The sequence below is a fragment of the Phocoena phocoena genome, chromosome 15, assembly GCF_963924675.1.
Source record: "Phocoena phocoena chromosome 15, mPhoPho1.1, whole genome shotgun sequence".
NCBI classification, from domain to species: Eukaryota; Metazoa; Chordata; class Mammalia; order Artiodactyla; family Phocoenidae; genus Phocoena; species Phocoena phocoena.
The window spans coordinates 35395778-35421348 of record NC_089233.1 but is presented as its reverse complement, the minus strand read 5'-3'; the positions used below and the strand labels follow the sequence as shown (position 1 = coordinate 35421348).

At 50.2% G+C, this 25571-nt stretch overlaps 2 protein-coding genes across 3 annotated transcripts in view; one reads left to right on the top strand and one right to left on the bottom strand.

Moving 5' to 3' along the window:
- CLUAP1 (clusterin associated protein 1) overlaps positions 1–1110 on the top strand; it is a 41673-nt gene extending 40563 nt beyond the window's left edge. For both annotated transcript variants that reach the window (XM_065892549.1, XM_065892548.1), the window contains one exon: positions 967–1110. In XM_065892549.1, the coding sequence (XP_065748621.1) occupies positions 967–1110 (144 nt within the window). The remainder of the gene's footprint in view (positions 1–966) is intronic.
- A 6278-nt stretch (positions 1111–7388) lies between these two features.
- NLRC3 (NLR family CARD domain containing 3) lies at positions 7389–25348 on the bottom strand. Its single transcript, XM_065892641.1, has 17 exons — positions 25123–25348; positions 23280–25029; positions 22166–22252; positions 18808–18891; positions 18276–18359; positions 16813–16896; positions 15373–15456; positions 14702–14785; positions 13995–14078; positions 13384–13467; positions 12672–12755; positions 12098–12181; positions 9715–9798; positions 9210–9293; positions 8483–8566; positions 8010–8093; positions 7389–7692 (listed from the first exon to the last, which is right to left on the bottom strand). Exons 1-17 carry the CDS (start codon positions 25298–25300, stop codon positions 7602–7604), a joined length of 3198 nt encoding a protein of 1065 aa, XP_065748713.1. The 5' UTR covers positions 25301–25348; the 3' UTR covers positions 7389–7601.
- Positions 25349–25571: the final 223 nt, after the last annotated feature.

The window sequence follows — 25571 nt, the reverse complement described above, 5'->3', positions numbered from 1 at the left end:
CAGGTCAGGCAAGCTCTACGGAGAAGACAAGGAAGTGAGGTGGGGCAAGCACCTGAGAGGAGGGGGCCTGGAGCACCGGAAGGGGGTTCCGGGGGAGGAGGAGCAGTCCTGTGTCAGATGCAGCCATGGGTCAAACAGGAGGACGGAGAATTACCCATAGGATCTGAGTCCATTGAACGTTTCAGTCTTGGGGGACTTGAGGGGGGGGGTGAGAGCCTGGCTAGTGGGTGCTTAGAGGGCAGCGAGAGGGGAGCCAGCAGGGATAGCGTGAGTGCAAGCTCGTTCTGGGGGTTTGCTGTGAGGCCACAGGAGAACAGGGCAGAGTAGCTGCAGAGGAAGGTGGGGTTACATTTTAGGGTTTTTTATTTTGTGTTTTTAAGAAGAAGGAGATTGCAGCATGTATGTGTGCAGGTGGGAAGGGTCTATATAGAGTGACTGACCATCCTGGTTTACTGGGGATACAGGACTTGCAGTATGAAAAAGCTGGTTGAGTTGGTCACCCTGATCTAGATGATAAAAGAGAGAATGTCTTTTATTTTGCTCCTTACACCCATTTCCTGAGTGGCTTTCCATCCAAAAGCCGAAATAAGCAACCCCCACCAAGCCCCTGCCCTTCTTGCTGTCCACAGGTGGGTCTCTGGGCCTCCAGTGAGCTTCCGTGCACATCCAGTGGTGCTCCTGAGACGGCGGCGGGAAAGCCACCTTGCAGCTCCAGCCTTGGGTTGCCCGTTGGTGTTTGAGGGTTACTGGTTGGAAGACACATTTATATATGTATTTCAACCGGCAATATATAGACACTGGCCCCGTTCTTATGCTCCCACAGCCTGACTGCTACTCTGGCAAGCTCTTCCTTCATGTGGGTGTTGCTGGTTATTGAGCAAGTAGTAAAAAAGCAAGGTAGGGTCTCTGCTGACATGATGTCAGCAGGACGGGACTCTCAGCTGTATTTGCTGTCTTTTCCTGTAGGAAGACTCAGAGGACAGTGAGATTGACATGGAGGATGATGAAGACGACGATTTGGAGGACGAGAGCATTGGTCTCTCACCAGCTAAGCCCAGTCAAAGAGTCCGGAAACCTGAGCCCCTGGATGAGAGTGACAATGACTTCTGACCTTCTTGCCAAGGGACCCAGGCAGACTAAAACCCTCAGATTTGTAGGTAAAGGGGAAATTAAAGGGTCAGAAGGAAATAGGCATTTTGTTGGATAAGCCAGCAGGACTCATTGTTAATGAAGCAAAACCTGTTTCCGCTTTAGCCTCCTGTGTGTTACTCTACACACTCCAAAGCTTAAACAAGAACCGGAGCAAACCCCAAAGATGATTTTTTTTCCCTTATCTATCTCCTAAAACTTGGGAAATGCATGTGTTCTTAGTGATTCACATCCACAGGACAAAACCTTGAGAAATAACAGCCAACTCTGTGTAAGTCTTGCCGTTATTTTTGTCATACTTTTCCTCTAAAAGTCAGCCGGACCTTCGAGTCCAGACCTGGGGCTAGAACTGGGCACAGGACTCATTTCAGGAGTTGTGGGGGAGTGTCTGACTATTCATCGCATACAGTTCAGAATGTTTATTTTAGATCAGCTTTTGATTCTAGCCTTTATTTTCTTTCTTCTGCATGCTCACGATACCAAACTTTAAATGTATTTTACTAAAATTGTCTGAAGGAAAGTCAGCTGACTCAGACGAAAACTAGCTTTCCTTGAAAATCAGGCAACAGATCGATGCTCCAGATCATACATACTCCATTTTCTCTCAGAAGGCTGACATTCCTCCTTAGGAAGGAGCAAATTAAGGAAAAAGTTTTGGTACAGATTCATGTTTCTGACCTAAAAAAATAAACCAGAATTGAATTTGATAGAATAGCACTAGAATTTCCCTTCTGTGAAAGGAGAAGTGACAGATAGGTGGAGTTTGGTTTTGTCTTGTTAATATGGAAAGCACAGAGGAGTTTTCATTGATTTCACTTATAAAGTCAGACGACTTGGGAAGTTCTCTCTTAATAAATTTATTTAATACCATATTTTTATATTATTGTTTTATTTGAAAGTATAATTATTTATTTGTACCATAACATATAAATACTTATTTAAGAAGAGTTCATGGGTTATTATATTACATGTGAATTTCAGGAGACTATGTGACAGTGATTTCTATGTTTGCTTTTTTCTCTGTCTTTCCCTCAGTTTTACATAAGCGATTACCCCCTTTTCATAAAAAAGCATTCAGTTAATTCACCAGTAATTTGAGATGTGCCATCTTTGAAACGATAAGCTAACGGGGAAGAGGTGTATCGGGAGCCACATTACCTCCTCAGATGCTGTGACTTTTAAGGCACAAGAGAGTCATTGCATCTCCTTGGATGACATAGCTTTGGTTTACCTGAGTCTGACCTGACTTTTATTTTAAAAAACAAAAATTGTATCTCTGTTTCCCTTATGTGATGCTTTCTTCTAATGGGCATTAACATGGGAGCCCAACCCAAACCACAGATAACACGTCCACAGGTGGAGGCAAGAGCTGCAGCGGCTAGTCATTGTCTCACCTGCTTCTTGTCATCCCTCATCCCTTGATTAACTGACTTTGTGCAGAGTCCTGCGTGGTCTGATGTTTCCTTACTTGAGCAGCATCTTTCAACAAAGGAGCTTCAAGTATGGATCGTAATTATTAATGTACTTCTGTTGCTCTGACAGATCCGGGAGTCAGATGTGTGCAGGGGCCTTACGATTTGGTGTCATTTGGTTTGGTCAAGCAGCAGAACAGACTCAGGCCCCAGAGAAGATTGTGTGATTAGGTCAATGAAAAACTAGCTTTTAGATCATTGCTGACAGCTTTTTTTGTTTTTTTGCTGTGTAATCAAAGGACCTCTTAAAATGCTTTAAAATACATGTATTGGCAGAAAATGTAAAGGAACTTTTTAAGTCCTCAGTTTTTATTGGTGGGGATAACTATCGAGGATGTCCATTGGGAATTCTGAAGAACTGTTTCCCTTTTATCTGGGGCAGGAAGAAGAAATACAAGATCTCTTTCACTAGTATTTTAAACTGTAACATCATTTATGCATACTGCATAAATATCACAGCTGTTAGATTGGCCCAGGGGACTCATGTGTGCTAGAACACAGGACTGGCTGAATTGGAAGTGAACTAAAAGCTTCTGCCTCCTACCCAGAACAGAAGTCCTTTCTATAAGGGTGCGACTGGAGCAGGAAGACAAAGGGCTCAAGAAGTAATGTCATTAGGGGAAAATGGAACTGATAGGATAACCAATATGTCTGTAGGAAACAGTATTCAGATTTTACTTTTCTGTTAGATCGTTTGGAAAAATTAAGCAGTAGTGACATAGAAAGTTTAAAATGATGCAACTTTTAATTCTAGAAAGAACAATAAATTATATAGGAAGAAAATGGCTCAGCAGTGATCATCAATACTAATAAAATCATAAAATAAACACTAAATAATGATTTACCCAAGAATCATGCTGTAACTGTATTGGAAGGATGGAGAAACAAAGTGGGGACATACGGTGATATACGTACAAGTGCCATTTCCCATAATAGAAAGCTAATAGATAATCTCTAAAATGATAAAACAAGAACTAGTGTATGTATGACATTTAGCTTTGGGGTGGAGAGGTATTCAGGAAGGGGAGGAATAGGACAGGAGATTGTTCTTTCCCATTATAAGCCTAGTACTCTGACTTTTTAAACTGTGTATTACTACACATTTTGTCCTGATGAAAATGAATTTTTTAAAAAGATAAATGTACAGGCAGGAAAGGGGTGAGGGCTGGAGATTCAGGTTTGAGAATCATTTGTGTATAAGATTCCTCAGGGGAGAACACGTGGGATGAGAAGAGAGCTAAGGGTGGAAGCCTGTGTCTAAGGGGAGAGTCCACGAGGAGCCAGGAGAGACTGGGAAAGTATTTTCTAGATTTTCTAAAGTGAATGTATTTTTCCTTTAATAATCAGGAGAAATATGTTTAGTTTTTCAAAGAGTGATAATGAGAAGGTGGAAGGATTGGAAGATGGTAATGTTATGGAATCCAGGGCAGGGGAGAATTTCCCAGGAAGGGAGAGGTGAACAATGTGAGGTCCTTGCTGTAAGTGAGCTTGAGTCAGAGAAGTCACTGAAATGGACAGTTAGGAAATCTCTGGTGACCTCAACAAGGAAAAGCAAGATAGCAGGTGAGGGTTGAAGAGAGGTTGGGATTTGAAGTGAGTATTGGTGACTATTTGGAAGGTGGGTGGTCATAAGTGAAAATGGAAGGCAGAGCCAGGGAAGAGTGGGATCAAAGAACATTTTGGAGGGGCAGAGGGCCTTTTTTTTTTTTTTTTAAGAGGAACATGAACATGGCTTTTTAACTGAAGGGAACTAGCCTGTGGAATGAGAGGGGTTGAGTCTGTGGGAGAGAGAGAGGGAGGAAGTGATATGTGTAATGATGAAGCAAAGTTTGCATTAGGAGCCATTCTGCTTAAATATGTGTTGTATATTGAAAACATACACACCAGATAACCATTTGGGTTGGTGCTGCTATTTGGGGTAAGAAGGCTAAGGTTGATTTCATGATCTTTTACACCTGGATTTCTATAGTGTCTATTGTAGATACGGCCCAAAACAGTTCTCTTGACTTGGGCATCAGGTAGAGTACCCAGAATACTGAGACATTGCCTTAGAAGCTGAGTCAAAGTAGCCCTAGACTAAAGGATGGCTGATCCTGACTAGCAAATCTTCAAAGCAAGTTTTGAAAGGATCCAACTGTTTCTAGGTAATTGTGTCCCAGAATAAAGCTCAAGAATATTTTAAGGAATATGAAAATAGTCAATACCCAACAAGATAAAATTTTCAATGTCTGGGATCAAATCAAAAATTACCAGGTATAATAAGAAAAGTCAAGAAATGATGCAAAAATGACAGTTGATAGAATTAGTAGAAAGGGACATTCAGACAGTTATAACTGTATTCCATATATTCAGACGGTAGAGGAACGCATGAGCAGGTTGTGAGATATGGAAGATGGAAAGAAAGTCTCACACAGTACTGCTAGAGATTTAAAAAAATGAGAGGACTGTGCAAGCTGAGATTAAGATCAGATTAGACACTGCAGAAGAAAACATTACTGATCCTGAAGACACAGGGGCATGTTTGTCCAAAATGGAATACAAAAAAGACCCCCAAAATCCCATTGTGCTGATTATCAATTTATTGCCTCAGCTCCAAATTCACCTTTTGGCCTGCTCTGTGATAGTGGAGCTATTCGTTGTAAATATCTCTCCTTTGCTAGTCAGCAAGATGTTAAGCCTCGTCAGTAGGGTGCTGGAGAGAAGAGGGGCCTTTACTTCCAATTCCCAGTGCGGCTGCTTTCGAAGTTCCTGGAGAGCACACTTTTTTCTCCACTGCTTTGGCCCCTGAGTTTTCTCCAGTGCTCGGTTCCTGCAAAGGCACAGCTTTCTCTAGCATTTGGCTACTGCAACTACTGTCTGTCACATTCTCAGCTTAGCCAGAAACAGTGCAAACCAGAAGACAGTATCGCAACATCTTGAAAGTGCTGAAAGAAAAAACTGTCACCCTGGAATTCTATACCCAGCAAAAATATCTTTCAAAACCAGTGATCCAGTAAAGACTATAACTAGACCTATGTTCAAATGTCCCCAACTTCCAAATAATGTTCTTTATAGCTGATTTTTTCCCTCTAGTCTAGGATCCAATCAAAGATCTTAAGTTGTTATGACTCTTCAATAATATCCTTTCGTTTAAAATAGTCCCCAGCCTTTTGTATTTTTCATGATGTTGACGTTTTTTAAGAGGTCAGGCTAGTTTTTCCTTTTTTTTCCCCAGAATGCCCCTCCATTTGGATTTTGTCTGACTGTTCATTCATGATTAGATTCAAGTAGACATTTTCGGCAAGAATAAAATACATCAGTGACGTGTCCTTTTTTATAAATTAATTTATTTTTGGCTGTGTTGGGTCTTCATTGCTGCGTACAGGCTTTCTCTAGTTATGGCGAGCAGGGGCTACTCTTTGTTGCGGTGCACGGGCTTCTCATTGCAGTGGCTTCTCTTGTTGTGGAGCACAGGCTCTAGGCATGTGGGCTTCAGTAGTTGTGGCACGTGGGCTCAGTAGTTGTGGCTCGCAGGCTCTAGAGCTCAGGCTCGGTAGTTGTGGCACACGGGCTTAGTTGCTCCGCGGCATGTGGGATCTTCCCTGGGCAGGGAAAGGGACACAGGGGAACCTGTGTCCCTTGCATTGGCAGGCAGATTCTTAACCACTGTGCCACCAGGGAAGTCCCAAAATGTCTCCATTTTTAAGGAACCTTTGTAAATACCCCTCTGTGGGGTGATACTTTGAGACTGTGATTTTCTTCCCTAATAGGCTTTTATCCATGGTTTTATCATCCAATGATGATTCTTGCCCAAATACTCTTTTTTTTGTTGTTGTTTTTTGCAGTACACGGGCCTCTCACCGTTGTGGCCTCTCCCGTTGCGGAGCACAGGCTCTGGACGCGCAGGCTCAGCAGCCATGGCTCACGGGCCTAGCCACTCCACGGCATGTGGGATCTTCCCGGACTGGGGCACGAACCCCTGTCCCCTGCATCGGCAGGTGGACTCTCAACCACTGCACCACCAGGGAAGCCCCCAAATACTCATTTTTAAAGGAACATTTGGAACATAGTTCCTATTCAAATTTAAAAGTGATAATTACTTTATAATTTTCATAAGCATTTTCCTTGGTTATTTAGTTGATGAGAGCTGTGATGTCCGTTTGGAATATTTTTCCTTTCAACACGGACAGATGTCTGAGGGAATTTATGCCACATGGAAGCTCGCCTTTCTTGCCCTTACAGGGAAGCTGTAGCCACAGTAGTGCTTTGGGAAGCCTAATATATATTATGGCATTGACATTTAATGTGCCATTGATAACCACTATGCCAAATTCCAAATGACATATAGCAGACAAAATCAGAGATTTTGTAATGGATAAAAGATGGCAAAAACCTTGGAGAACTTTTTTGGTCTGTCTCCAGAATCCTATAACTGAAGCCTTCATTTCTCTTTAAAATTTTTTCATAATTTTTCCATATGACTCTAAGGATCATACTCCTAAATCCTGTTTTTCGTCTTGAGAAAAGAAAGAGAGGTCCCCTCTGTCACGGATGCCAAATTGATACTCTTCATGGGCTTGAAGATGGCAACTCATTTCAGAGTGAGGGGGATGATTTTAGCCAGGTCAGTGGAAAAGGGCAGTAATGATAAGAAAAAGTAGGGGCACATGAAGACCTCAGGATATAAATGGCTCCAACTGGCTTCTTACTTGCTGAGTTCTGAGGCCTGTCCCTGATCCCCTTGGAGGAAGACCCTCCTTTCCTTGTGCTGTAGCACAGTGTTCATCGCTCCCCTGCCTGGACTGACCCTGGACCAGGAGAGGTGCTTGTGTCCTCCTTTGGCAGCACCACTCCTGCCTCCTTGTAGAAGACCAGCTCTCCTGCAGGTCAGCATCATTCCCAGAACACAGGAAGGCACCTTGGAAAGTGGTCTTTTTGTTGGAAAGCTTCCAGCTGTGTCTCTGCTGTTCTTCTGCCTGGTCCACCAAGAACTTCTTTTGCTCACATTTCAACAGTGCACGAGGAGGCATTTGTCTTGATAGCCTCTGAGATCATCCTGGCACCAGATTCTCCAATGTGATTTCCCTGGAGACTAGAAGAGAAGGATTAGGACAGGGCTTGAGAAATTGACTGAAGGGCTGGAGGCCTGAAGATTCTCATTAGTAAAGCACAGATGGTCACTACATAAAATGCAGAACCCAGTGTGAAACCTTTGTGCTTCCAGGATTCCTCCTGTGGACAAGGCTCAGCATGGCTCCCTCTTATACTGAGTTCCCTTGCAGAGCTGCTAAGGGGCCTGGGAGTCAGCTGGCTCCGAGACTCAGGCGGAAGGCAGCGTCTACCCTGGGAGCAGTTCTAAGGGTGAGCAAGGATGGCAGGAATGGGCAGATGCTGCTGAGCCCCACTCACTTGATGTGCCGTAGCCCATGGTTTCCAGACAGTGCGGTGGCAACACATATCGCCCCGTCCATTCCCAAGGAATTCTCTTGGAGACTAGGCAGAGAAAAGATGGAGACACCACAGTGAGCCATTCAGGACAGAAGAACACTCCCCAGGAAGCAGCACTGCACATCTTGGGACAAGTCTGAGACTGATTTATCCACAGGCGCCATAGCAACAGCAAAGTGGCATTTAACCCTGAGACCTGTGTCTGCAGGCCGCCAGGTTGTCTCGTCCAGGTGCCGTGGCGGACATAAGACCAAAAATGCAGAAGTGAACAAACCCATCCACAATATGGACTATAGTAATCAGAATAGTGTCAGCTACTTGTACTCGGAAGGAAGCAGCTACAGAGGAAATCAAGCGCGTCTTATGCCACGGGGGAGGTTCCAGAAGAGAAGTCTGCTGTTTTAAGGCGCAGGTAGGTCTATACAACCACTCACTTGAGTCTTCGGAGACTTGAGTTGACCCTCAGAGCATTCGCCAGGGCTTTGGCTCCGGCCACCCCAATGGCATTTCCTCTTAAGCTGTTGGGAAAGATGGGAACCCTAAGGCACAGTGACAGCTGAGAGGTGAACACGGTACCTCTTCAGGTGAGCATGAGTTACTTAGTAACCACGGGCGGGTGGCGGTACAGTAAGGTTGCTCCTTCCTCACTCCTGGGCACAGAACAGAAATTGGCTCTGGGGAGCAGGATGCAGGGAGGGGTGAGGCCAACCCAACCTGGTGGTTTGTTGGAACTCTTATCCTCCGTTTTCATTCCAAAGAAAGAGCTGGGCCCAGACCGGAGCAGCAACCCTCCATCCAGAGGTGCCCGTGTGCTCGGAGCCACAGAACTGCAGGAGCAGGGATGACCCAGACATCCTGAGAGCCCCACAGAGGTTGGGGCCCCAGGTTTGATCTTCTCACAGACCGGGTCAGTGGCCACTGGCCACCCCAGGCCTGGGGACATGTTCAGCCTGGGCAAGGCCAAGGAGAGGACCAACAAGTGACTCCCAGGAAAAGGGGTGACATGGGGTTGGGGAAGCTGGGGCCTGCCCAATATATGTGAAGATATTTAAATGATTTGGGAGTTTCCGTGTACATTTCCCCCTTCCATATCTGTTCATTTTGAGTCAACATCTTGGTTTCTTTGGGCAAGAGGCTGTAGCCAGAGACTGGAATACTTACTCAAGAATCTCCAAGGTTCTGTTCACAGCCAGGGCCTCCCCGAGTGCCTGGGCCCCAGGGGCAGCAATGGAGGCCACCTGGAGACTGTAAAAGGAGATGCAGTCAACACAGACAGGCAGCCTTTCTGGCCCTCACACCCACCCGGGTCCAACTGCATCCATACTCGCCCTTCATTTCCACTACCTCTTGACTTAGGGCTGAAAGTGGTGAAATAGCACTGAAAGTTGTTGGCCCTGGTCTGTCCAAAGAACGCTGCATCTCCTGTCTGCACTGATGCTAGACAGAGATCTGGATGCTATGGATATAGGAAGTAGAGGTGGTCTCCCGGAGAGTTTGGGGGGTAATACTCCCTGCACCCCTAGTTCTTTCTAGATGTCCGGTGACCCAGTTGCTAATATTAGGAAAATCAAACCCACCTTCCTTGACTAGGAAACAAAAATGACGGTTAATGTGAAAGGATGGTTAAGGGCCAGCTTCCTGGGCTGCTGTGCATATCAGGACTTACTAGAGAGCAGTGAGGGCTGTGTTCGCCTTTAGCGCACTGGCCACTGCAGAAGCGCCTTCGTCCCCGATGGCATTTTCCTGTAAACTGAACATAGAGCCTGAACTCTGGGTGCACGGAACAGGGGCCAACGCTGTGGCAGGACATGCTGAGCATGGACCTTCTAGATTTAAATCAGACCACACACACCATAGCAGACCATCTTCCCAGGGTCACCCTGGGGATCACTGTATTTCCTGTGTGGCCACTGCAGCCCCGTGGCCACCTAATGCATGTGCTCAGGGGTCTGGGGTCTGCATGAGTCTGGACCGTCAGAGCCAAACCAGAAAAGGGACACGTGGACATACTGTCAATAAGAGCTTGGTGTGCTTTGCAAAGCCATCCAGAAAATCAAAGCGCTCACTCAATCCTCGGGCCATTCTTGCTGGTCAGTGTTTTACATCTTTTTTCCCCCCTTTCCTTCCACATTGGAGGAAAGTGGCAGGCCCTGGAGCAATAAATGATTAAGAGTTTAGTTCAAGTGGACGTTGGTATGTTTGAGGGAGCAATTTGCAGTGATAATTTTAACAGACATTTGAGTATATTGGGTGCCAGCAAGCCCAGTTCCAGCTTCTTGGAGCTCAGGTGGGGAGACAGATGAGAGTTACCAACTGCAGGGTGCTGGGAGGGCCCTGTGGAGTCTCCTTCCCCAGTGTGGTCACAGAGGCTGCCCAGCAGAAATAGGTCTAAACCAAACCTGCAGGTGAGAGAGGGGGGAGGGCCTGGCACATCTAAGGAAACCAAAGAAATCGAGTTGAGTTGTTGGAGTGTGTAATGAGGCTGAGGGGGTGCAAAGGAAGCAAATCTTTAGGGGCCTTGGAAGCCACGCTAAGGGTTGGACTTCACTCTGCAGGCACCAGGCAGCCATTTAAACACCTTATCTAGGATGGGAACAGATTTACGTTTGGGAAAGATCTTTGGCCAGCAGTATGAGGATGGACTGATGTGGAGGCTGTGGCAGTGATGCAGGTGAGTGCTGCTGGCGGCCTGGACAGCGGCCGTGAGGGTAGAGGGTGGGTGGTGGAACATTGGGGGAAGAATTGACAGGATTTGGAGATGGGGTACAGGTGGGAAATGAGAAGGCGATGTTTCTAGCTTGCACAGTTGGTTGCTGGATCCCCTCACAAGGTGAGGAGCCAAGAAGCAGACTTGTGGGGGAGATAAGTCAGTGGGAAGTGGAGTGGGCAGTGGACACGTGGGTCTGGAGCTCAGGAGAGAGGTCTGAGCTGTAGATGTGGGGGCCACCAGGACTTTGAAGGGAATTGGAGCCCTGAGTTAGGAGGAGCTTCTAGAAAGAGACATCATTCAAGGGAAGATGACCCAGGACAGAACCTTGAGGAGTACCGTATTTAGAGTCAAACGGAAGGACCAGCCAGACAAGGAATATCTTGGAAGTTGAGGGAGAAGTATTCGGCATGAAAAGCAGATGAGGCTCAAAGGTTAAACACGGAGTGACCATCTGACCCAGCAGTTCTGCTCCCAGGTGTACACACAAGAGAATTAAAAGCATGTGTCCACACGGAAACTTCTGTATGAATGCTCACGGCAGCATTATTCATAATAGCCAAAAAGTGGAAACAACCCAAGTGTCCATCAGTGGGTGAGTGGATAAACATGTCTATCCATGCAGTGGAATATTATTTACTCATAAAAAGGAATGAAGTACTGATACATGCTGCAATGCAGATGAACCTTGAAAACATACTAAATGAAAGACGTGAGTCACGAAAGACGTCATTTACATGAAATGTCCAAAACAGGTAAATCCATAGAGACAGCAGATTAGGGAACTGGGGGACTTGGTTGGAGGCAGGGGAATGGGGAGTGACTGCTAATGAGTATGAAGTTTCTTTTGGGGTGATTGAAAGGTTCTAAAATTGATTGCAGTGATATTGCATGACTGTGAATATACTAGAAACCAGCGACGTGTACACCTTAAATGGGTGTATTATATCTCAACAAAGCTGTTGTTTTGTTTTTTGGGTTTTTTTGCAGTATGCGGGCCTCTTACTGTTGCGGCCCCTCCCGCTGTGGAGCACAGGCTCCAGACACGCAGGCTCAGCGGCCATGGCTCACGGGCCCAGCCGCTCCGCGGCATGTGGGATCCTCCCAGACCGGGGGCACAAACCCATGTCCCCTGCATCGGCAGGCAGACTCTCAACCACTGCACCACCAGGGAAGCCCTCAACAAAGCTGCTTTTTTTTAAATAGCAGATGAGATGGAAACCTGCCCGCTAGCCTTAGAGCAGAGGAGGCTGTGTGCTGAGGGTGTGAGCCCTGCACCTGGTGGGCACCGAGGTTGTAGATTTTCCTGCCCCCTCTCCCCCCCTGCGGAGGCCCCACTTACTCAAGGCTGGTCAGGCTCGTGTTGAGCTGTAGTGCTTGTCCCAGGGCCTTGGCGGCGCCGGCCTGGATAAAGTTCCACTGCAGGCTGGGCAGACACACACACATGATTGCGTGGCCCAGGGCAGAGCCCAGGAGGTCCTAGGGGCTCCAGAAAGAAGGGGCTTCTCCTGGGAGAGTGACCACAGGGAATGGGGTCCCTGAAGGACGAGGTCCTGACCAAGGTGGGCAGAATGCCTGCAGCCCCCCTCAGGCTAGTCCCAAGGGGCCTACGTGCACTCTGGTTAGTGGAGGGCACAGGGACAGGCTCAAATAGAATCCAGGTGGCCCTGCATGAAGCATGTGACAGAAGCACAGCGTGGGCACACACCTCCCACCATTGGCCTCTCTGTGGAACGGCCCCAGGGAGCAGAGCAGGGGGCAGGGCACAGCCTAAAGGCCCTGAGGCCATGTTGCTGGTGGGAGTGGGGCCAGGGCCCTAAGCCGGACTTGGCCTTCTGCCTCCCCTGGTTTGAGTGGTCCTGCAGCTCTGTGAGCGGACAAATGGACAGGGCAGGGAGGGTGCGTCGAAGACTCACTGAAGGGATGTGAGGGCACAGTTTTCTCTCACTGCCACTGCGATGGCCTGGGCGCCCTGGTCGTGGAGCAGGTTGGCTGTCAGGCTGGGAGGAGGGGAACAGGGGCAAGTGAGTGGGAGCTGGCAGTGCAGCCCCCGTTCTTGCTCACTGGGGGATCCAGACCTCTGCCGTGTTGTCCCCGACCCCTCCACCCCAGGACTTCATCGTGTCTCCTGGGATTGCCTGGCTCACGCTCTTGGGGTACTTCAGTGTACCAGGTGCTGTGCCCAGCATGTGTCCTGGACCATTGAACTGCATCCTGGCAAGCCCATGGGGGGTGGGGGGCAGGGGGCAGGCTCTGCTCAGTGAGCTTCCACGACAGGTCACCTGCCAGGAGGTGGCAGAGCCGCCTGGGGACTCACTCATTCCTGATCCCTGTTCTGGGAGCCCCTCCTACTTGCTCATATATTGTTGCCAGGGAGTGGGGGTCGGGGGGTCAGGGCAGGGAGAGTGTTGCCACTCAATTCATCCTCCTGTAATTTACGACATAGAGCAGGGGACTTGTGTCAGGGTTGCCACCGGGCAGCAGGTCTCCCAGTCCCCCCACCAACCAGGTCCTTCTCGCACAATGGCGGGGGCGCCAAGGGTCTGCCATCGACTCCCAGCTCTGGGTGAGTGAGGCCCTAGGTGGCATAAAGAGCCTTAGGAAGCACAGCCTGCCCCCCTCACGTACTCCAGGCTCTTCAGGGTGCTGTTGGTGCGGAGAGCGCGAGCCAGATCCTGGGCTCCCTCCGGGCTGATGGAGTTTTCTCGCAGGCTGAGGAAAGAGAGGACCGTGAACTGCTGACTGACAGGGGAGGCCTGCCAGGTGCTCAGGCTGTGAAAAGCTGAGAGCCCCAGGTGGAACCTGGGCCAAGGTGGGAAAAGCCTGCTCTAGGAAGTCCCCCTCTGACGGCTCACCATTCAGATGTACCCACACCCCCCCAGGACTGTCAGCAGTAGGAGACAGTCCAGGAGGAAGAGGATAAGATGACAGGACCTCAGAGGTGTGAAGGGAGGGGAAGGCCAGCATGCTTGGGGGCCTACAGGCTTGCCCGTAGGAAGGGAGCTGCAGATACAGCCAGCTGAGGGCCAGAGCTGCCTCTGCCTCCCCAGTGAGCAGGGGGAGCACAGGCTGCCAGGCTCTAGAACCAAGCTGCCCAACCATAGATCCTCCCCATCACAGGCCCCTGGGGGTGGGGGTGTGGGCTTCCCAGCACCAGCCTTTCCTTCCACGCCCCAAAGTCCCTTCAGACACCCTGGCCAAAGGGACGCCCTCAGATGGAGAGGGAGGCGGGGACTTACTTGAGGCTGAGGAGCATCTGGTTGGTACAGAGGGCTTCCATCAGCGCTGCCACTCCCAGGTCACTGATGGAATTGCTTTGCAGGCTGCAGACAGAGGACAGGACGCACTTTGACGTGGCTGTCTCAGGATGCGGAGGGAGTCCAGCCTGGGGCTGCAGGCACTGAGTTCAGCAGGGAGTTGGGGGAGCCCTGTGCTGCCCCCATGGCCCTTCTCATCCCATTTCCCGCATTCCGGCTCCTGCTAGGTCAGGGCAGGTGGGTCTAGCACAACCAGTGCCGAAGTTTACACGCTGCCTTGATTTGAGTGGCTCCACAAGGCTTCTGGGGGGGGGGGGGGGGGACATGTGTCTGCAGCCCCCAGAGAAAGTGGTGCAGCTGAGTGTCCCCATTACGGGGATAGCACTGAACTCCCCACTCCCCACCAAGGCCCTTGGAGCCAGCCCCCTTTGCAGCCACCTGTGCCAGCTTCTAAAGTACACTCAGTGCTTGTCACTGAAAATTCCAGAACCAGCGCCGACCCTGACTGTCCACTGGGGTGGGCTGGAGGGAGACACTAAGATCACAGTATGCCCAGGGTTGGTGGTTGATTGGGTTCTGACAGGGAACTGGTCCTGACTGACAGCCCTCCTCTAGGACCCACCCACCTGCTGGATGGGGAACCCAGGTGGGGAGTCACCCTCTGCCCACAGCCACCCCTGGAGACTCACTCCAGGCTCTTCAGGCCCTGGTTCACCTTCAGGGTCTCCGCCAGGGCCTTGGCACCTCCATCGCCAATGCTGTTACTGGAGAACCTGCAAGAGATGGGACATGGGTGGAGCAGCCTGGTAGGGTGAAGCTGGGGGATCAGAGTCCAGGAAGCCCTCCAGGGAAGGGCTGTCTCTGTTGTCTCAAGGGTGCCCAGGGCACAGCTTCTTCTGCCTGAGGCTGGTTGGTGGGTAGCAAAGAGATCAAGGTAGCAAAGTCTTTCTTGACTCCTTGACAGGGTTGGCAGGGCCAACTCTTTAGTGAGGGGTATTTGTGATAACTTTATGTGAAGGTGGCTGGGATGGTGTTTTCTTCTACCAGCTGGGAAGGCAGTAAATGTGAGTCTGAGACAGTTGGGGCTCACTCATTCCTGGGAATCTGGATCTCCATTCTCCTGGTCCAGGGCTTTGGAGTCCAAAGCCAGCTATCTTGTGCCCACACATTCATTCATCCATCCACTCACCCACTCACTCACTCATCCATTCATCCGTCCATGCACTCACCCGCCCACTCATCTGGCCACTTATCCATCCATCCACCCATCCATCCAACCCCTTGTTCACAAATACTTGTGATGGGCTGGGCATTGTGCCAGGCATGGAGGATACCAGTTTGGCCCTTCTGCATTTCTCACATGAGCTCCTTCAGACTCCTGTTCTGCTTCAGGGCATCTGCCATCTGCTGGGTTCCCACTGGCCCGATGCTGTTCTTCTGCAGGCTGTAGGAGAGGGGTCCTTCAACAAAGCTGGTCACAGCCATTCCCAGGCTAAGGACAGTCTGGTTCAAGGTGAGAGGTCAGAGACTACTCAAGTGCTGTCTCTGTTTACCGCAGCATGGGGGGAGGGGTCTCCAGGAAAGGTCTGTGGATTGTTGCCAAAGTGTTGCTAATAGACTGATGTGAAGAGTTGAGGCAAGAACCGTTGGGTCTTCCCTTCAGGGACCAGAAAGCAGTGACCAGCGGACACTGTTAATATCCAGCAACCTCCAAACTGGAGATTTCCATGTAGAAGTCCCACTGGCCCCTCACCTGACCAGCCTTCTCAATACTCAGCAGTCTGCCTCCATCCAGACCAGCCAGCAGCCTGCCCTGCAACCCTACAGTCCTCACAAGGGCAGACCCTCCCTTAGGCGCCTCATCTTCAAAAGTTTCTTCCTTTTATACTAAATGTGGAGGAGGGAGATGTTACAGGAGAACCCCTGTGCTCATCCTAGAAGGACAGGCAGGGCAGGACCTCTTCTGTGTGAGGCTAAATACACTCTAAACAAAATGGAATTTTCCCTGGTTACAAAGGGAAAAAACCCCTCCCCTCCCCTCCCCTCCCCTCCCTTAGAGTATTTCCTTGAGAAAACTTGGGATTGTAAATCCTTTCCCTGTCCCTTTAAGAGTGTGTAAATCTTTTTAAGAGCTAGAAGTAAACCTCTTGGCAAGTTTATAGCCTCGGAATATCTTTTGTAAGGGCCTTGGAGCCATCTCTTTGAACTGTGCACATCAAGTAAGAGAGCACCTGCTCCAAGCTGTAAGTACCTGGTGGTCATAAAGATGTGAGTTTTCTTTTCCTTGTGATAAATGCAGTTAGCAAACACAGATGGCTACCCCCAAATAACAAGCAAATTTAGTATAATGTAAGTGTGATAAATGGTTCTGTCCAGTCCTCTTATTTGAGGGCAAGTTGTAGTTTTTCTTGAAGACACTTATGTACTGGGTTGTATCTGCTCGACTGTAGGAAAGGGTGAGATTCTTTTCTGTCTTTGCCATCCCATTGGTGGACTGCCTTTGATGCTCATTGCAGGCTAGCTGAATGCTTATTCCAGTAATTAAGCTGTTTCATACTTTTCTACATTTGTGGAGAGGATTTTCTGGGTTGGCAGGAGGCTTTATTTTTAATTATTTCCCCCACACCTGTTCTCTGGAAAAGCAGTGGACATCAGGTTTTCCAGGGGCCATCCAGATGGATCAGAAAGCCTCAGGGCTTTGTCCCATCCATCCCTCCATGCAGAAAACAGACAGGCCCTTGGAGGAGAAGGGAGAAGAGAGAAGAGAAAACGTTCTCTATCAGCCAGCATGCCCACTCACTGCAGCACGGAGAGGGTCCGGTTGGCAGCCAAGGCCTCAGCCATGGACCTGGCACCGTCATCCCTGATCCTGTTGCTCTGGAGGCTGTGGAAGCAAAGAGGTGCATCACTGATGGAGCATAGGAGGGTGCCTGGCATGCCCTCACCCCCACTACCCAGGAAGTGGGAAAACAACTGGCCCTTCCCACTGCTGCTTTGGCCTTAGGTTTTCCTCTGGGTCTCTAAGTACTTGCTTGCTGACTGGGGACAAGGTGCCCATGGTATGTGGATCACAATGACAAGGTCATTGATAGTCCCAATTACAGCTAAAAGCCCCCACACCCAGGTGTTGGTGAGGATGTGGAGAAATTGGAACCCTCATCTGCTGCTGGTGGGGATGTCAAATGGTATGGCCCTTGAGGAAAGCAGTCTGACAGTTACTCAAAAGGTTAAATATGGGGTTACCGTGTGACCCAGCAAATTCCACTCCTACGTATATCTACCCAAAAGGATTGAAAAAACATCCTCAAATACCTGTACAGAGATGTGTACAGCACAATAGCCACAAGGTGGAAACAACCCAAGTGTCCATCAGCTGATCAATGGATAAACAAATTGTGGTCTGTTCATGTAATGGAATATTATTCAGCCATGAAATGGAATGAAATACTGGTGCATGCTACAACATGGATGAACCTTGAAAACATTATACTAAGTGAAAGAAGAAAGACACAAAAAGTCTTATTTTTTGATTCCATTTATATGAAATATCCAGAATAGGTAAACATACAGAAGGCAGATTGGTGGTTGCCAGGGGCTGAGGGGAGGGGAGAATGGGAAGTGATTGCTAATGGGTATAGTGTCTCCCTTTAGGGTGATGCAAATATTTTGGAACTAGATAGAGGTGTTGGTTGCACAACTGTGAATATACTATATGCCATTGAATTGTACACTTTAAAATGATGAATTTTATGTGAATTTCGCTTCAATAAAAATAAATATATAAATGAACAAGACAAAACAAAATGACAGGACACACTCCGCTAAGGATGGATACAACCACTGGCCCCTAAAAGGAGCCCAGCAAACCACACCACACCATAGGAACCATCTGGAAGATGGGATTTCAGTGTCTTGGAAAACACCGCAGGGAATCATTCTGATGCCATGGCCTTGGGGATTTCCTACTCAATGTAAGACAAGAGCTTTCCCTCATAGATTATTTTGTCCTTCAAACCTCCATATACCTCCACCCCTCTTCTCCTCCATCCCCTGTTCAGGCCATAAACACAGGCATAATGACTAGGGAAGAGCTGAACTTAGAAACTTGCTTAGGATACAAGATCCCTTGGCATCCACTGGGTGGGAGCCAGTATCTCATGGTCGCCATTTTGAATTACCTCCCACTCCATGGGTGGCACCTGATGAGAGGGTTCTCTGGGCCACCTCCTGGGGGCAGAGAGACAGGGAGCGGGTGACACGTACCACAGAGAGGCCAGAGTGCGGTTGATCTTCAGAGCATCTGCCAGTGCCTTGGCCCCTTGAGGTCCAATGGAGTTACTGCGGAGGCTGGCAGAGGAAGAGAGAGGAAGAACCATTCTCTTTTAGCCAATTCCCAGGGAGGGAAGGAGGAACAGAAGTTACATGGACCTTTAAATCCATGCTCCTCGAAAGGAATGCATCAGGGTTTAGGATTTCACATTCTGTAGAACTGGGGCAGAGATCCTTATTTAGGCAATCGAAGGAGTTCCCCAAGGTGGCCCCATGTGATGGGGAGAAGAAAGCAGGATCTGATGGACTAGTGGGCTTGGGCCAAGTGTGAAGAGGAGATGGTAACACCAGGTTCAAGGCCAAAATTCTGGCGCTTCACTGGGCGAGTCCCAGCAGCTGAGCAGGAGTCAAGACTTTGCTTGCTCAGCTGTCCTTCCAACCCATCCTGGGAAGAGTGTGGTCTAGGGGACTTCACAAGATGGCTCAACACTCTCTCCCTGTCCCAGGGGTGAAGGGTCCTACTTACTCCAGAGTGGTCAAACTTCTGTTGACAAGGAGGGATCTGGCCAGAGCTTTCGCCCCTTTGTTACTGATCTGGTTCTCAGCCAAGCTGCCCAAAGAGAGGGAGAGGAGTGGTTAATGAAGGTCTGTAAATCTTGCCGCCTATCCTGCAACGTGAGGCCTGGGATCCAAACCCGTCAGCCACCGTAACATCATCAGGGCCTGGACTCAGGTGGAGATCAGGTAAGCCAGGCCCAGGAAAGCCTCTGAGATGGGCAAGGTAGGGCCAGAGTGGGTGGACAGACCCTCACACCAGCAGAGGGTCCCAGTGGGAAGTATGACCAGAATCCAGCACAACAGCTTCTACCCCAACAGCGCAGCAGAGGGTACGGGCAATTACTGAAGACTACCGTGGGATTCCCAGCCAGGGGTGTGCTGGAAAACCAGCTGTCAGGAAGAAACAAAATACAAAAATCATGATTTGTCGGGTTGGCTAATTTCCATGGTGTAAATACTCCCATCATGGCCAATTTCAAGCACTCTCAGCTTGTAAAAATTCCAAAAATGTAACAATCAGCTCTCATGAACTTGTGGCTGAAGTCGGTTCCAGCACACCCCTGACCCCAGCCCTTTCTGTAATCCAAGAAAGGAAAATGGTAGAGTTATTATAAAATTAACTTTGAAGTAACAAAATGTACGTCTGTATCTGCCTTGAAAGGGCATTCCAAGGAATTCCCCAGTGGTCCAGTGGTTAAGACTGTGCTTTCATTGACAAAGGCATGGGGTTGATCCCTGGTCAAGGAACTAAGATCCCGCAAGACACGTGGTGTGGCCAAAAAAAGGCATTCCAGGAACACGATGGGGATCCACTTAATGTTCCCTCATACACCCAGTTTCAGAAATGATATCTGTTGAGGTTCTTTACAGTTTCTCAGGCATTTTAAAATGTGAGACAGCCCCATGGGATGCAATTGGAATCCCCAGTGCTTTTCAAGCTATGTTTCAACGGACCCTAAGTTTCTTCAGAAAAGCTTCAGGAGGCTGAGGGGAAACCAAATGCCTAGGCTCTGCCTCCCACTTCTTTGAATCCCAGCAGCCCCCCTTTTGTTTGCCTGTCTAATTGGGATTCTGCCTCATATGCCACTTATTTATTTATTTATATTTGACGGTGTTGGGTCTTCGTTGCTGCGCATGGGCTTTCTCTAGCTGAAGCGAGTGGGGGCTACTCTTCGTTGCAGTGCATGGGTTTCTCATTGCAGTGGCTTCTCATTGTGGAGCACGGGCTCTAGGCACGCAGGCTTCAGTAGTTGTGGCACGTGGGCTCAGTAGTTGTGGCTTGTGGGCTCTAGAGGGCAGGCCCAGTAGTTGTGGTGCCCGGACTTAGCTTCTCCGTGGCACGTGAGATCTTCCTAGACCAGGGCTTGAACCCGTGTCCCCTGCATTGGCAGGAGGATTCTTAACCACTGTGCCACCAGCGAAGTCCCTCATATGCCACTTTTAAAAAGCGTTCTATCACTTAAAAAAAGTTTGAAGACTGTTCATCCAGACCACCACCTTCTATATAACTGTTCTCAGCTTCTAGAGAGCCTCTGTCCCCATCCCCTACCCCCAGAACTTTTGGAACATTTTATAAACAATATTTCATGAAGGATACCTTGGATGTTTCAAACAGGGTTGTGGCACTGAGGACCAACTATAGAGAGGTGAAGGAGAGAGTGTGGCCAGAGAAGGAGTTTTTGGCTTTGTTCAGAAAAATCTCTGAGTACTGTCTAGATTCCTTTAAGCAAAACACTGAAAGTTGGCTATTTTGCTGAAGGTTCTCATGAAGGAAACTATATTCATAATGGGAAATTGTCATTATTTTGTTTCTTTCAAAGAGATTGCATTTAAGTTTCTGGCTAAAAAGAGGATCCTGCTAGTTAACAGCTGGCTCTTACATGGTGCTTCCTCTGTGCCTGTCCTGTCCTGAGCACTTTCCGTGAATTAACTCATGTAGCCTCGTGGCAACCCTAAGAGGCAGTGTGCAGTAAAGGATTAACCTTGGCCCCTGCTCCTGAGAGGTGACCTCTAAGCCCTTGGAATGTCCTGCCTGGTAGGAATGTCTCTGTTTACCTGGGGGCCTTGGGCCTTGTTGGATAGTCTATCTCACAGTGGGATTTATGGTCATGCAGTGTCAGCTCGACCTCTGGAGGGGCTGGAGACTAAGGTCAGCATGCGGTGGGCAGGTGTGTCTTCACGGCCAACCCCCAGTAATAACCCTGGACACCAAGGCTTGGGTGAGCTTCCCTGGTTGGAATGCTCTGTGTGTGTTGTCACACATGGTCTTTGGGAGTAGGAAGCGCTCTCTGTTCAGCTCCACTGAGAGAGAGCGGCTGGAAGCTTGGCCTGGTCTCTGCGACCCTGCCCCAAGGGCTGTTCCCTTTGCAGATTTTAATGTGTATCCTTTCAGTGTAATGAACCGTAATTGTGGGTATAGTTGGTTTTCTGAGTTCTGTGAGTTCACTGAACCTGAGAGTGGTCATGGGGACCCCTGAACCCATACCGCTTACCCTTCTTAGGCACAGAGGTGTCTGTTCAAGGTCACATGGAGCTCACCACTACTCTAACCACTATCCTCAAAGACTTACTTTTGCTCTGGACTCATTCTATATTCTTGTCTCCTCAGAAAAAGATTATTTCAAAAGCTGGAGGCTTGTGTGAGGATGAAAAATTACTCTCTGGGTCCTGTTCTCTAAACTCACCTCCCTAGTTCTCCTAAAGCCACCCTCAGGTCATCACATCGATTCAACTACAAATCAGGGTGTTAACTCACACTTGGATGTTATTGGGTTGGCCAAAAAGTTTGTTCGGGTTCTCATAAGATGATGTAGAAAAACACAAACGAATTTTTTGGCCAACCCAATGTAGGAGTGATTTCATTAGCACATAGATCAGTTCTGCAATCAGCATATAAACTCTCATCTAATTATGTCATTAAAGATACAATGTTTAAATTTAAAATTGTTTTAATTGATATTAATTTAAAAATTTGTGTGTTATTTAAAGATGCAATCCTGTGCTCAAAATACCATTTGAGGGCAAACTTTGTGAGGCATTTAGAGTAAATCCGACTTGGCGGTATGTCTGCACAGACAGCATCTGGAGAAATGGTTCTGTATCCACGATAGTATCTGACCCATACCGTATCCTTTCCCTCTTCTTACAGATGAGGTACCTGAGCCTCTGGAACTTTCTGGAATGAGCAGAAACAAGCAGCCTGCATCCTGAGCCACACGCCTCAATGACACTTCACTTTGAAAGCACCCCTGGCCATTTGAGCAGAGAGGAGGATGTGAAAAGAGCCCCGGACACCTAGACAGGTGGGCAGCCTGGGTCGGCGTTACCTGATCCTCTGAATGCGACAGTCCTTCCCACTCAGCACACTGCCCAGCAGTTCCATCATGGGGTCCTGGAACTGGTTGGTGTCCAGCCTGGTCAGGAGGAACAGCAATAATGAACAGTCCCACCGCCCATGGGCAGGTGGGATGAGGCCCCTGGCAGAGGGCTGGCATCAGGCAGCGGAGGGGGCGCTACACAGACACCCAGGCTGAGATCCTTTCCCTCCCCCTCCTCTCCATCCCAGTGCAGCCCCCACTGTGAGGTTCAGAGATCCGTGCCAGCACACCCACATGCTCAGAGTTTTCCTACAAGAGTGACTTGGGAGGCTCAGTGGTGTAAACCCTGGGCTTCCTACCCACAAGGATGTCTTCCCAGCAGCCCCGCAGTCTGTATGCATGTGCAGGACACCAGTTGCTAGCTCTCCTCCTTCTGAGGATGTAGAAGCTACTCTGAGGTTCTGAATGACCCTTGTCCTAAGCCTTCCCTTCCCCCCACCAGGGTCCAGAGAATGGACAGAGGGTGCTGGGCTGAGAGTGGAGTGAATGGGTATGGCCTGTCAGCATTGGGATGGTTTACAGGGTGTTGTAGGTTGAATTGTATACCCCTATAAGATATGTTGGTGTCATAACCCCCCCAGTGCCTCAAGAATGTGACCTTATTTGGAAATAGGGTCATTGCAGGGTAATGAGTTAAGATGAGGTGGGGTGGGGTGGCCTGTAACCCAGTGTGACTGGTGTCCTCTCAAGAGAGGAGAGCTCTACATGAAGACAGACACGGAGAAGCTGGCCGTGTGACCTCGGAGGGCAGAGACTGTGGTGATGCGCCTACAAGCCAAGTATTGCCAGCAAACACTGAAGGCTGGAGAGAACAAGAATGACCCAAGGATCCTCCCCTACAGGTTTCAGAGGGAACACAGCCCTGCTGACACCTTGATCTTAGACTCTAGCCTCCAGAACTGGGAGAAAATAACATGTCATTTTAAGCCACCCAGGCTGTGGTCCTTTGTTACAGCAGCCCTAGGACATGGACACAGAGGGGTGTGGTGGAGGGGAGGAGCCCTCCAGGTCCCCGCTCTCTCCTCTGACCACACGCCTCACACAGCCCCACCCTGGCGCCCACCTCAGACTCCGGCAGTAGAGCAGCTGGGGCAGCAGGCTCTGGAGGTCCCCCTGACTGAGGTACAGGGGCAGGTTGGCCTCCTGGGTGCAGACATCGGACACCTGCAGGAGGTAGGCCAGGGCAGCACGGTGTTGGGGGCTGGTCAGCCCAGCCAGGCCCCCGCTTGCCATGGCCTCTTCCACGCTGTGGGCCAGCTCCATGTGCTGCAGCTCGCGCAGGCAGTGCAGGACGTTGATGGCTCGGGCGCAGACCACCGTGTTGGGGCGCAGGCAGCCCTTCAGGAGCTCGGCCACCTGGGTCCGGTAGCCCTGGTGCTCGCCCTGGGTCAGCAGGGAGCCGGCCAGCAGTGCGTTGACCCTCGGAGACAAGAGGCCTGAGAGGAAGCGCAGGAAGACGTCGAGCCGCCCATCCTCGGCCTGCATGGCCCTCTGGGCCGCACTCCTGAAGTGTGTGAGGAAGCCAAGCTGGGGCCAGGACATGCCACCCTCGGTGAAGAGGTCGAAGATGGCCCTCTTGGACGCGCTGTAGTAGTAGGCAGCTGCCACAAACTCCTGCAGGGACAGGTGGGTGAAGTAGTAGGCTGCTGAGGAGGCCAGGGTCTCCTCCCGCTGCAGGAAGCAGCTGCACGGGGCGGTCTGCAGCAGAGCAAGGTCCACGCCGAACACCTTGAGGTCTGGCTCGTAGAACACGTACTTCTTCCTGACCAGCCCGTGGAAGGCCAGCCGACCCAGTGTCCCCACCATCTTGCGGCAGCCATGGGCCAGCTGCTCAATGCGGGGGCTCACCTTGCCCTTCTCCTGCTCCTCCCTGCTGAGGGCCATTCTGAAGTACCATGAGTAGAGTTCACACAGGGTCCTTGGAGGCCACAGCTCTGCATCCTGGAGCCCTGGCCTGTTGCGGTGCAGGTGGCCCAGCACCGACCCCACCAGCTGGCAGAAGGCTGGGACGGCGCACATCAGATACAGGGGCCTGTCAGCCTGCATCTGGCTCAGGACCCAACCCGAGAGGACCTGGTCCTCAGGGAACATCTGCCCCAGACACATCTTGATCTCCTCCTCGTTGAAGCCCCGGATCTCGGTCATCCGGTCCACCAGGCCCCCCGGGATCTGGCCAGCCGCGCTGGGGCGGGAGGTGACCCAGACAGAAACACCTGGGAAGAGGTTGCCCCGGATGATGTTGGTGATCAGATGGTCCACTTGGATCTCCTTCTTGGGGTCTCTGCAGGCCATGGTGTTGGAGAAGTCCAGGGGCATCTTACACTCATCCAGGCCGTCCAGGACGAGGAGGACTTTGGTTAAGGTTGCTGACGCCAGGCCAGTCTCCCCCGCGTGTGGGAAGACAGAGCGGACAAGTCTGTCTGCAGACAGCTTCTCATGGGTGTTGAGATCCCGGAAGGTCAAAGGCAGCACCAGCGAGAAGTCCTTGCCCATCTGCCCCCGGGCCCAGAGGTAGACAAAGTTCCTCACCAGGGTGGTCTTGCCCACGCCAGCCACCCCAATGGTGATGGAGATGCGGGGCGGGATGGACACCCGCGACAGAGGCAGGAAAAGCCTGTCCAGGGCGATGGTCCTGTCGGAGCACCAGCCCCCACGTGTGGCCTCCACCTGCGTGAAGTCGTGTTCCCTCAGCTGCAGGTCCATCAGGTCCTCCACCAGCAGGAGGCTGGTCAACCTGGAGGAGGGGCTTCCCAGCTCAGGGCTGCCTCCCATCCTGTTCAGAAGGGCCTCTCGGTGCCTCTGTATCCTCAAATCTGCTGGACAGAAGCCAGAGGGGAGGGATGGGGAGGGTGGGGGAGGGGTGGGGGAGGGGAAGAGGGCCCAGGGATCCCTATCTGTCTGCTTACCATTGCCATGGGGCCTCAGCAGGGACTCTGGTGTCCTGTCAGGGGGCTGCAGGGTCTGGGAGCCCTGACTGCCCTTCCCAGCCAGCAGGTCCACTAGGGCTTTCACCTGCTCGGCTGGGGAGCCAGCACCATGGCCCTGGCCAGCCTCCCTGCCCGTGTGCACCTCTTGCTTCCTCATGGAGTCTGGGATTGCTGCCAGGAGCTGTGGAGAGAGGGCCTGAATCTGCTTTCTTCTGTCTCCCCATCAGTGGCCTGGGGACAGGTTAAGGAAGCCTCAAGGGATGGGCGGATGGGGACCCACCCTTTTTCCTGCCCTGAACTACGGGTGGCTCTTGATCTGGCCTCCGGGACAGGGTTGGAAGGACTGTTTGTTGCTGGATGGTGACAGTAGTCCCTGCTGCCAGGAGCATTGCTCAGGTGCAGGGGCCCTGGGCTCGAATCTGAGCTCT

Excerpts from the sequence above, each read along its gene's own strand:
- NLRC3 (XM_065892641.1), bottom strand. The coding sequence starts at position 25,300 with ATGAGGAAGCAAGAGGTGCACACGGGCAGGGAGGCTGGCCAGGGCCAT. Across the intron at positions 8,094-8,482 it reads TCAAGTCTCCGAAGACTCAA|TCTCCAAGAGAATTCCTTGG; the intron begins GTGAGTGGTTGT and ends TTCTCTGCCTAG. Across the intron at positions 7,693-8,009 it reads CATGGGCTACGGCACATCAA|TCTCCAGGGAAATCACATTG; the intron begins GTGAGTGGGGCT and ends CTTCTCTTCTAG.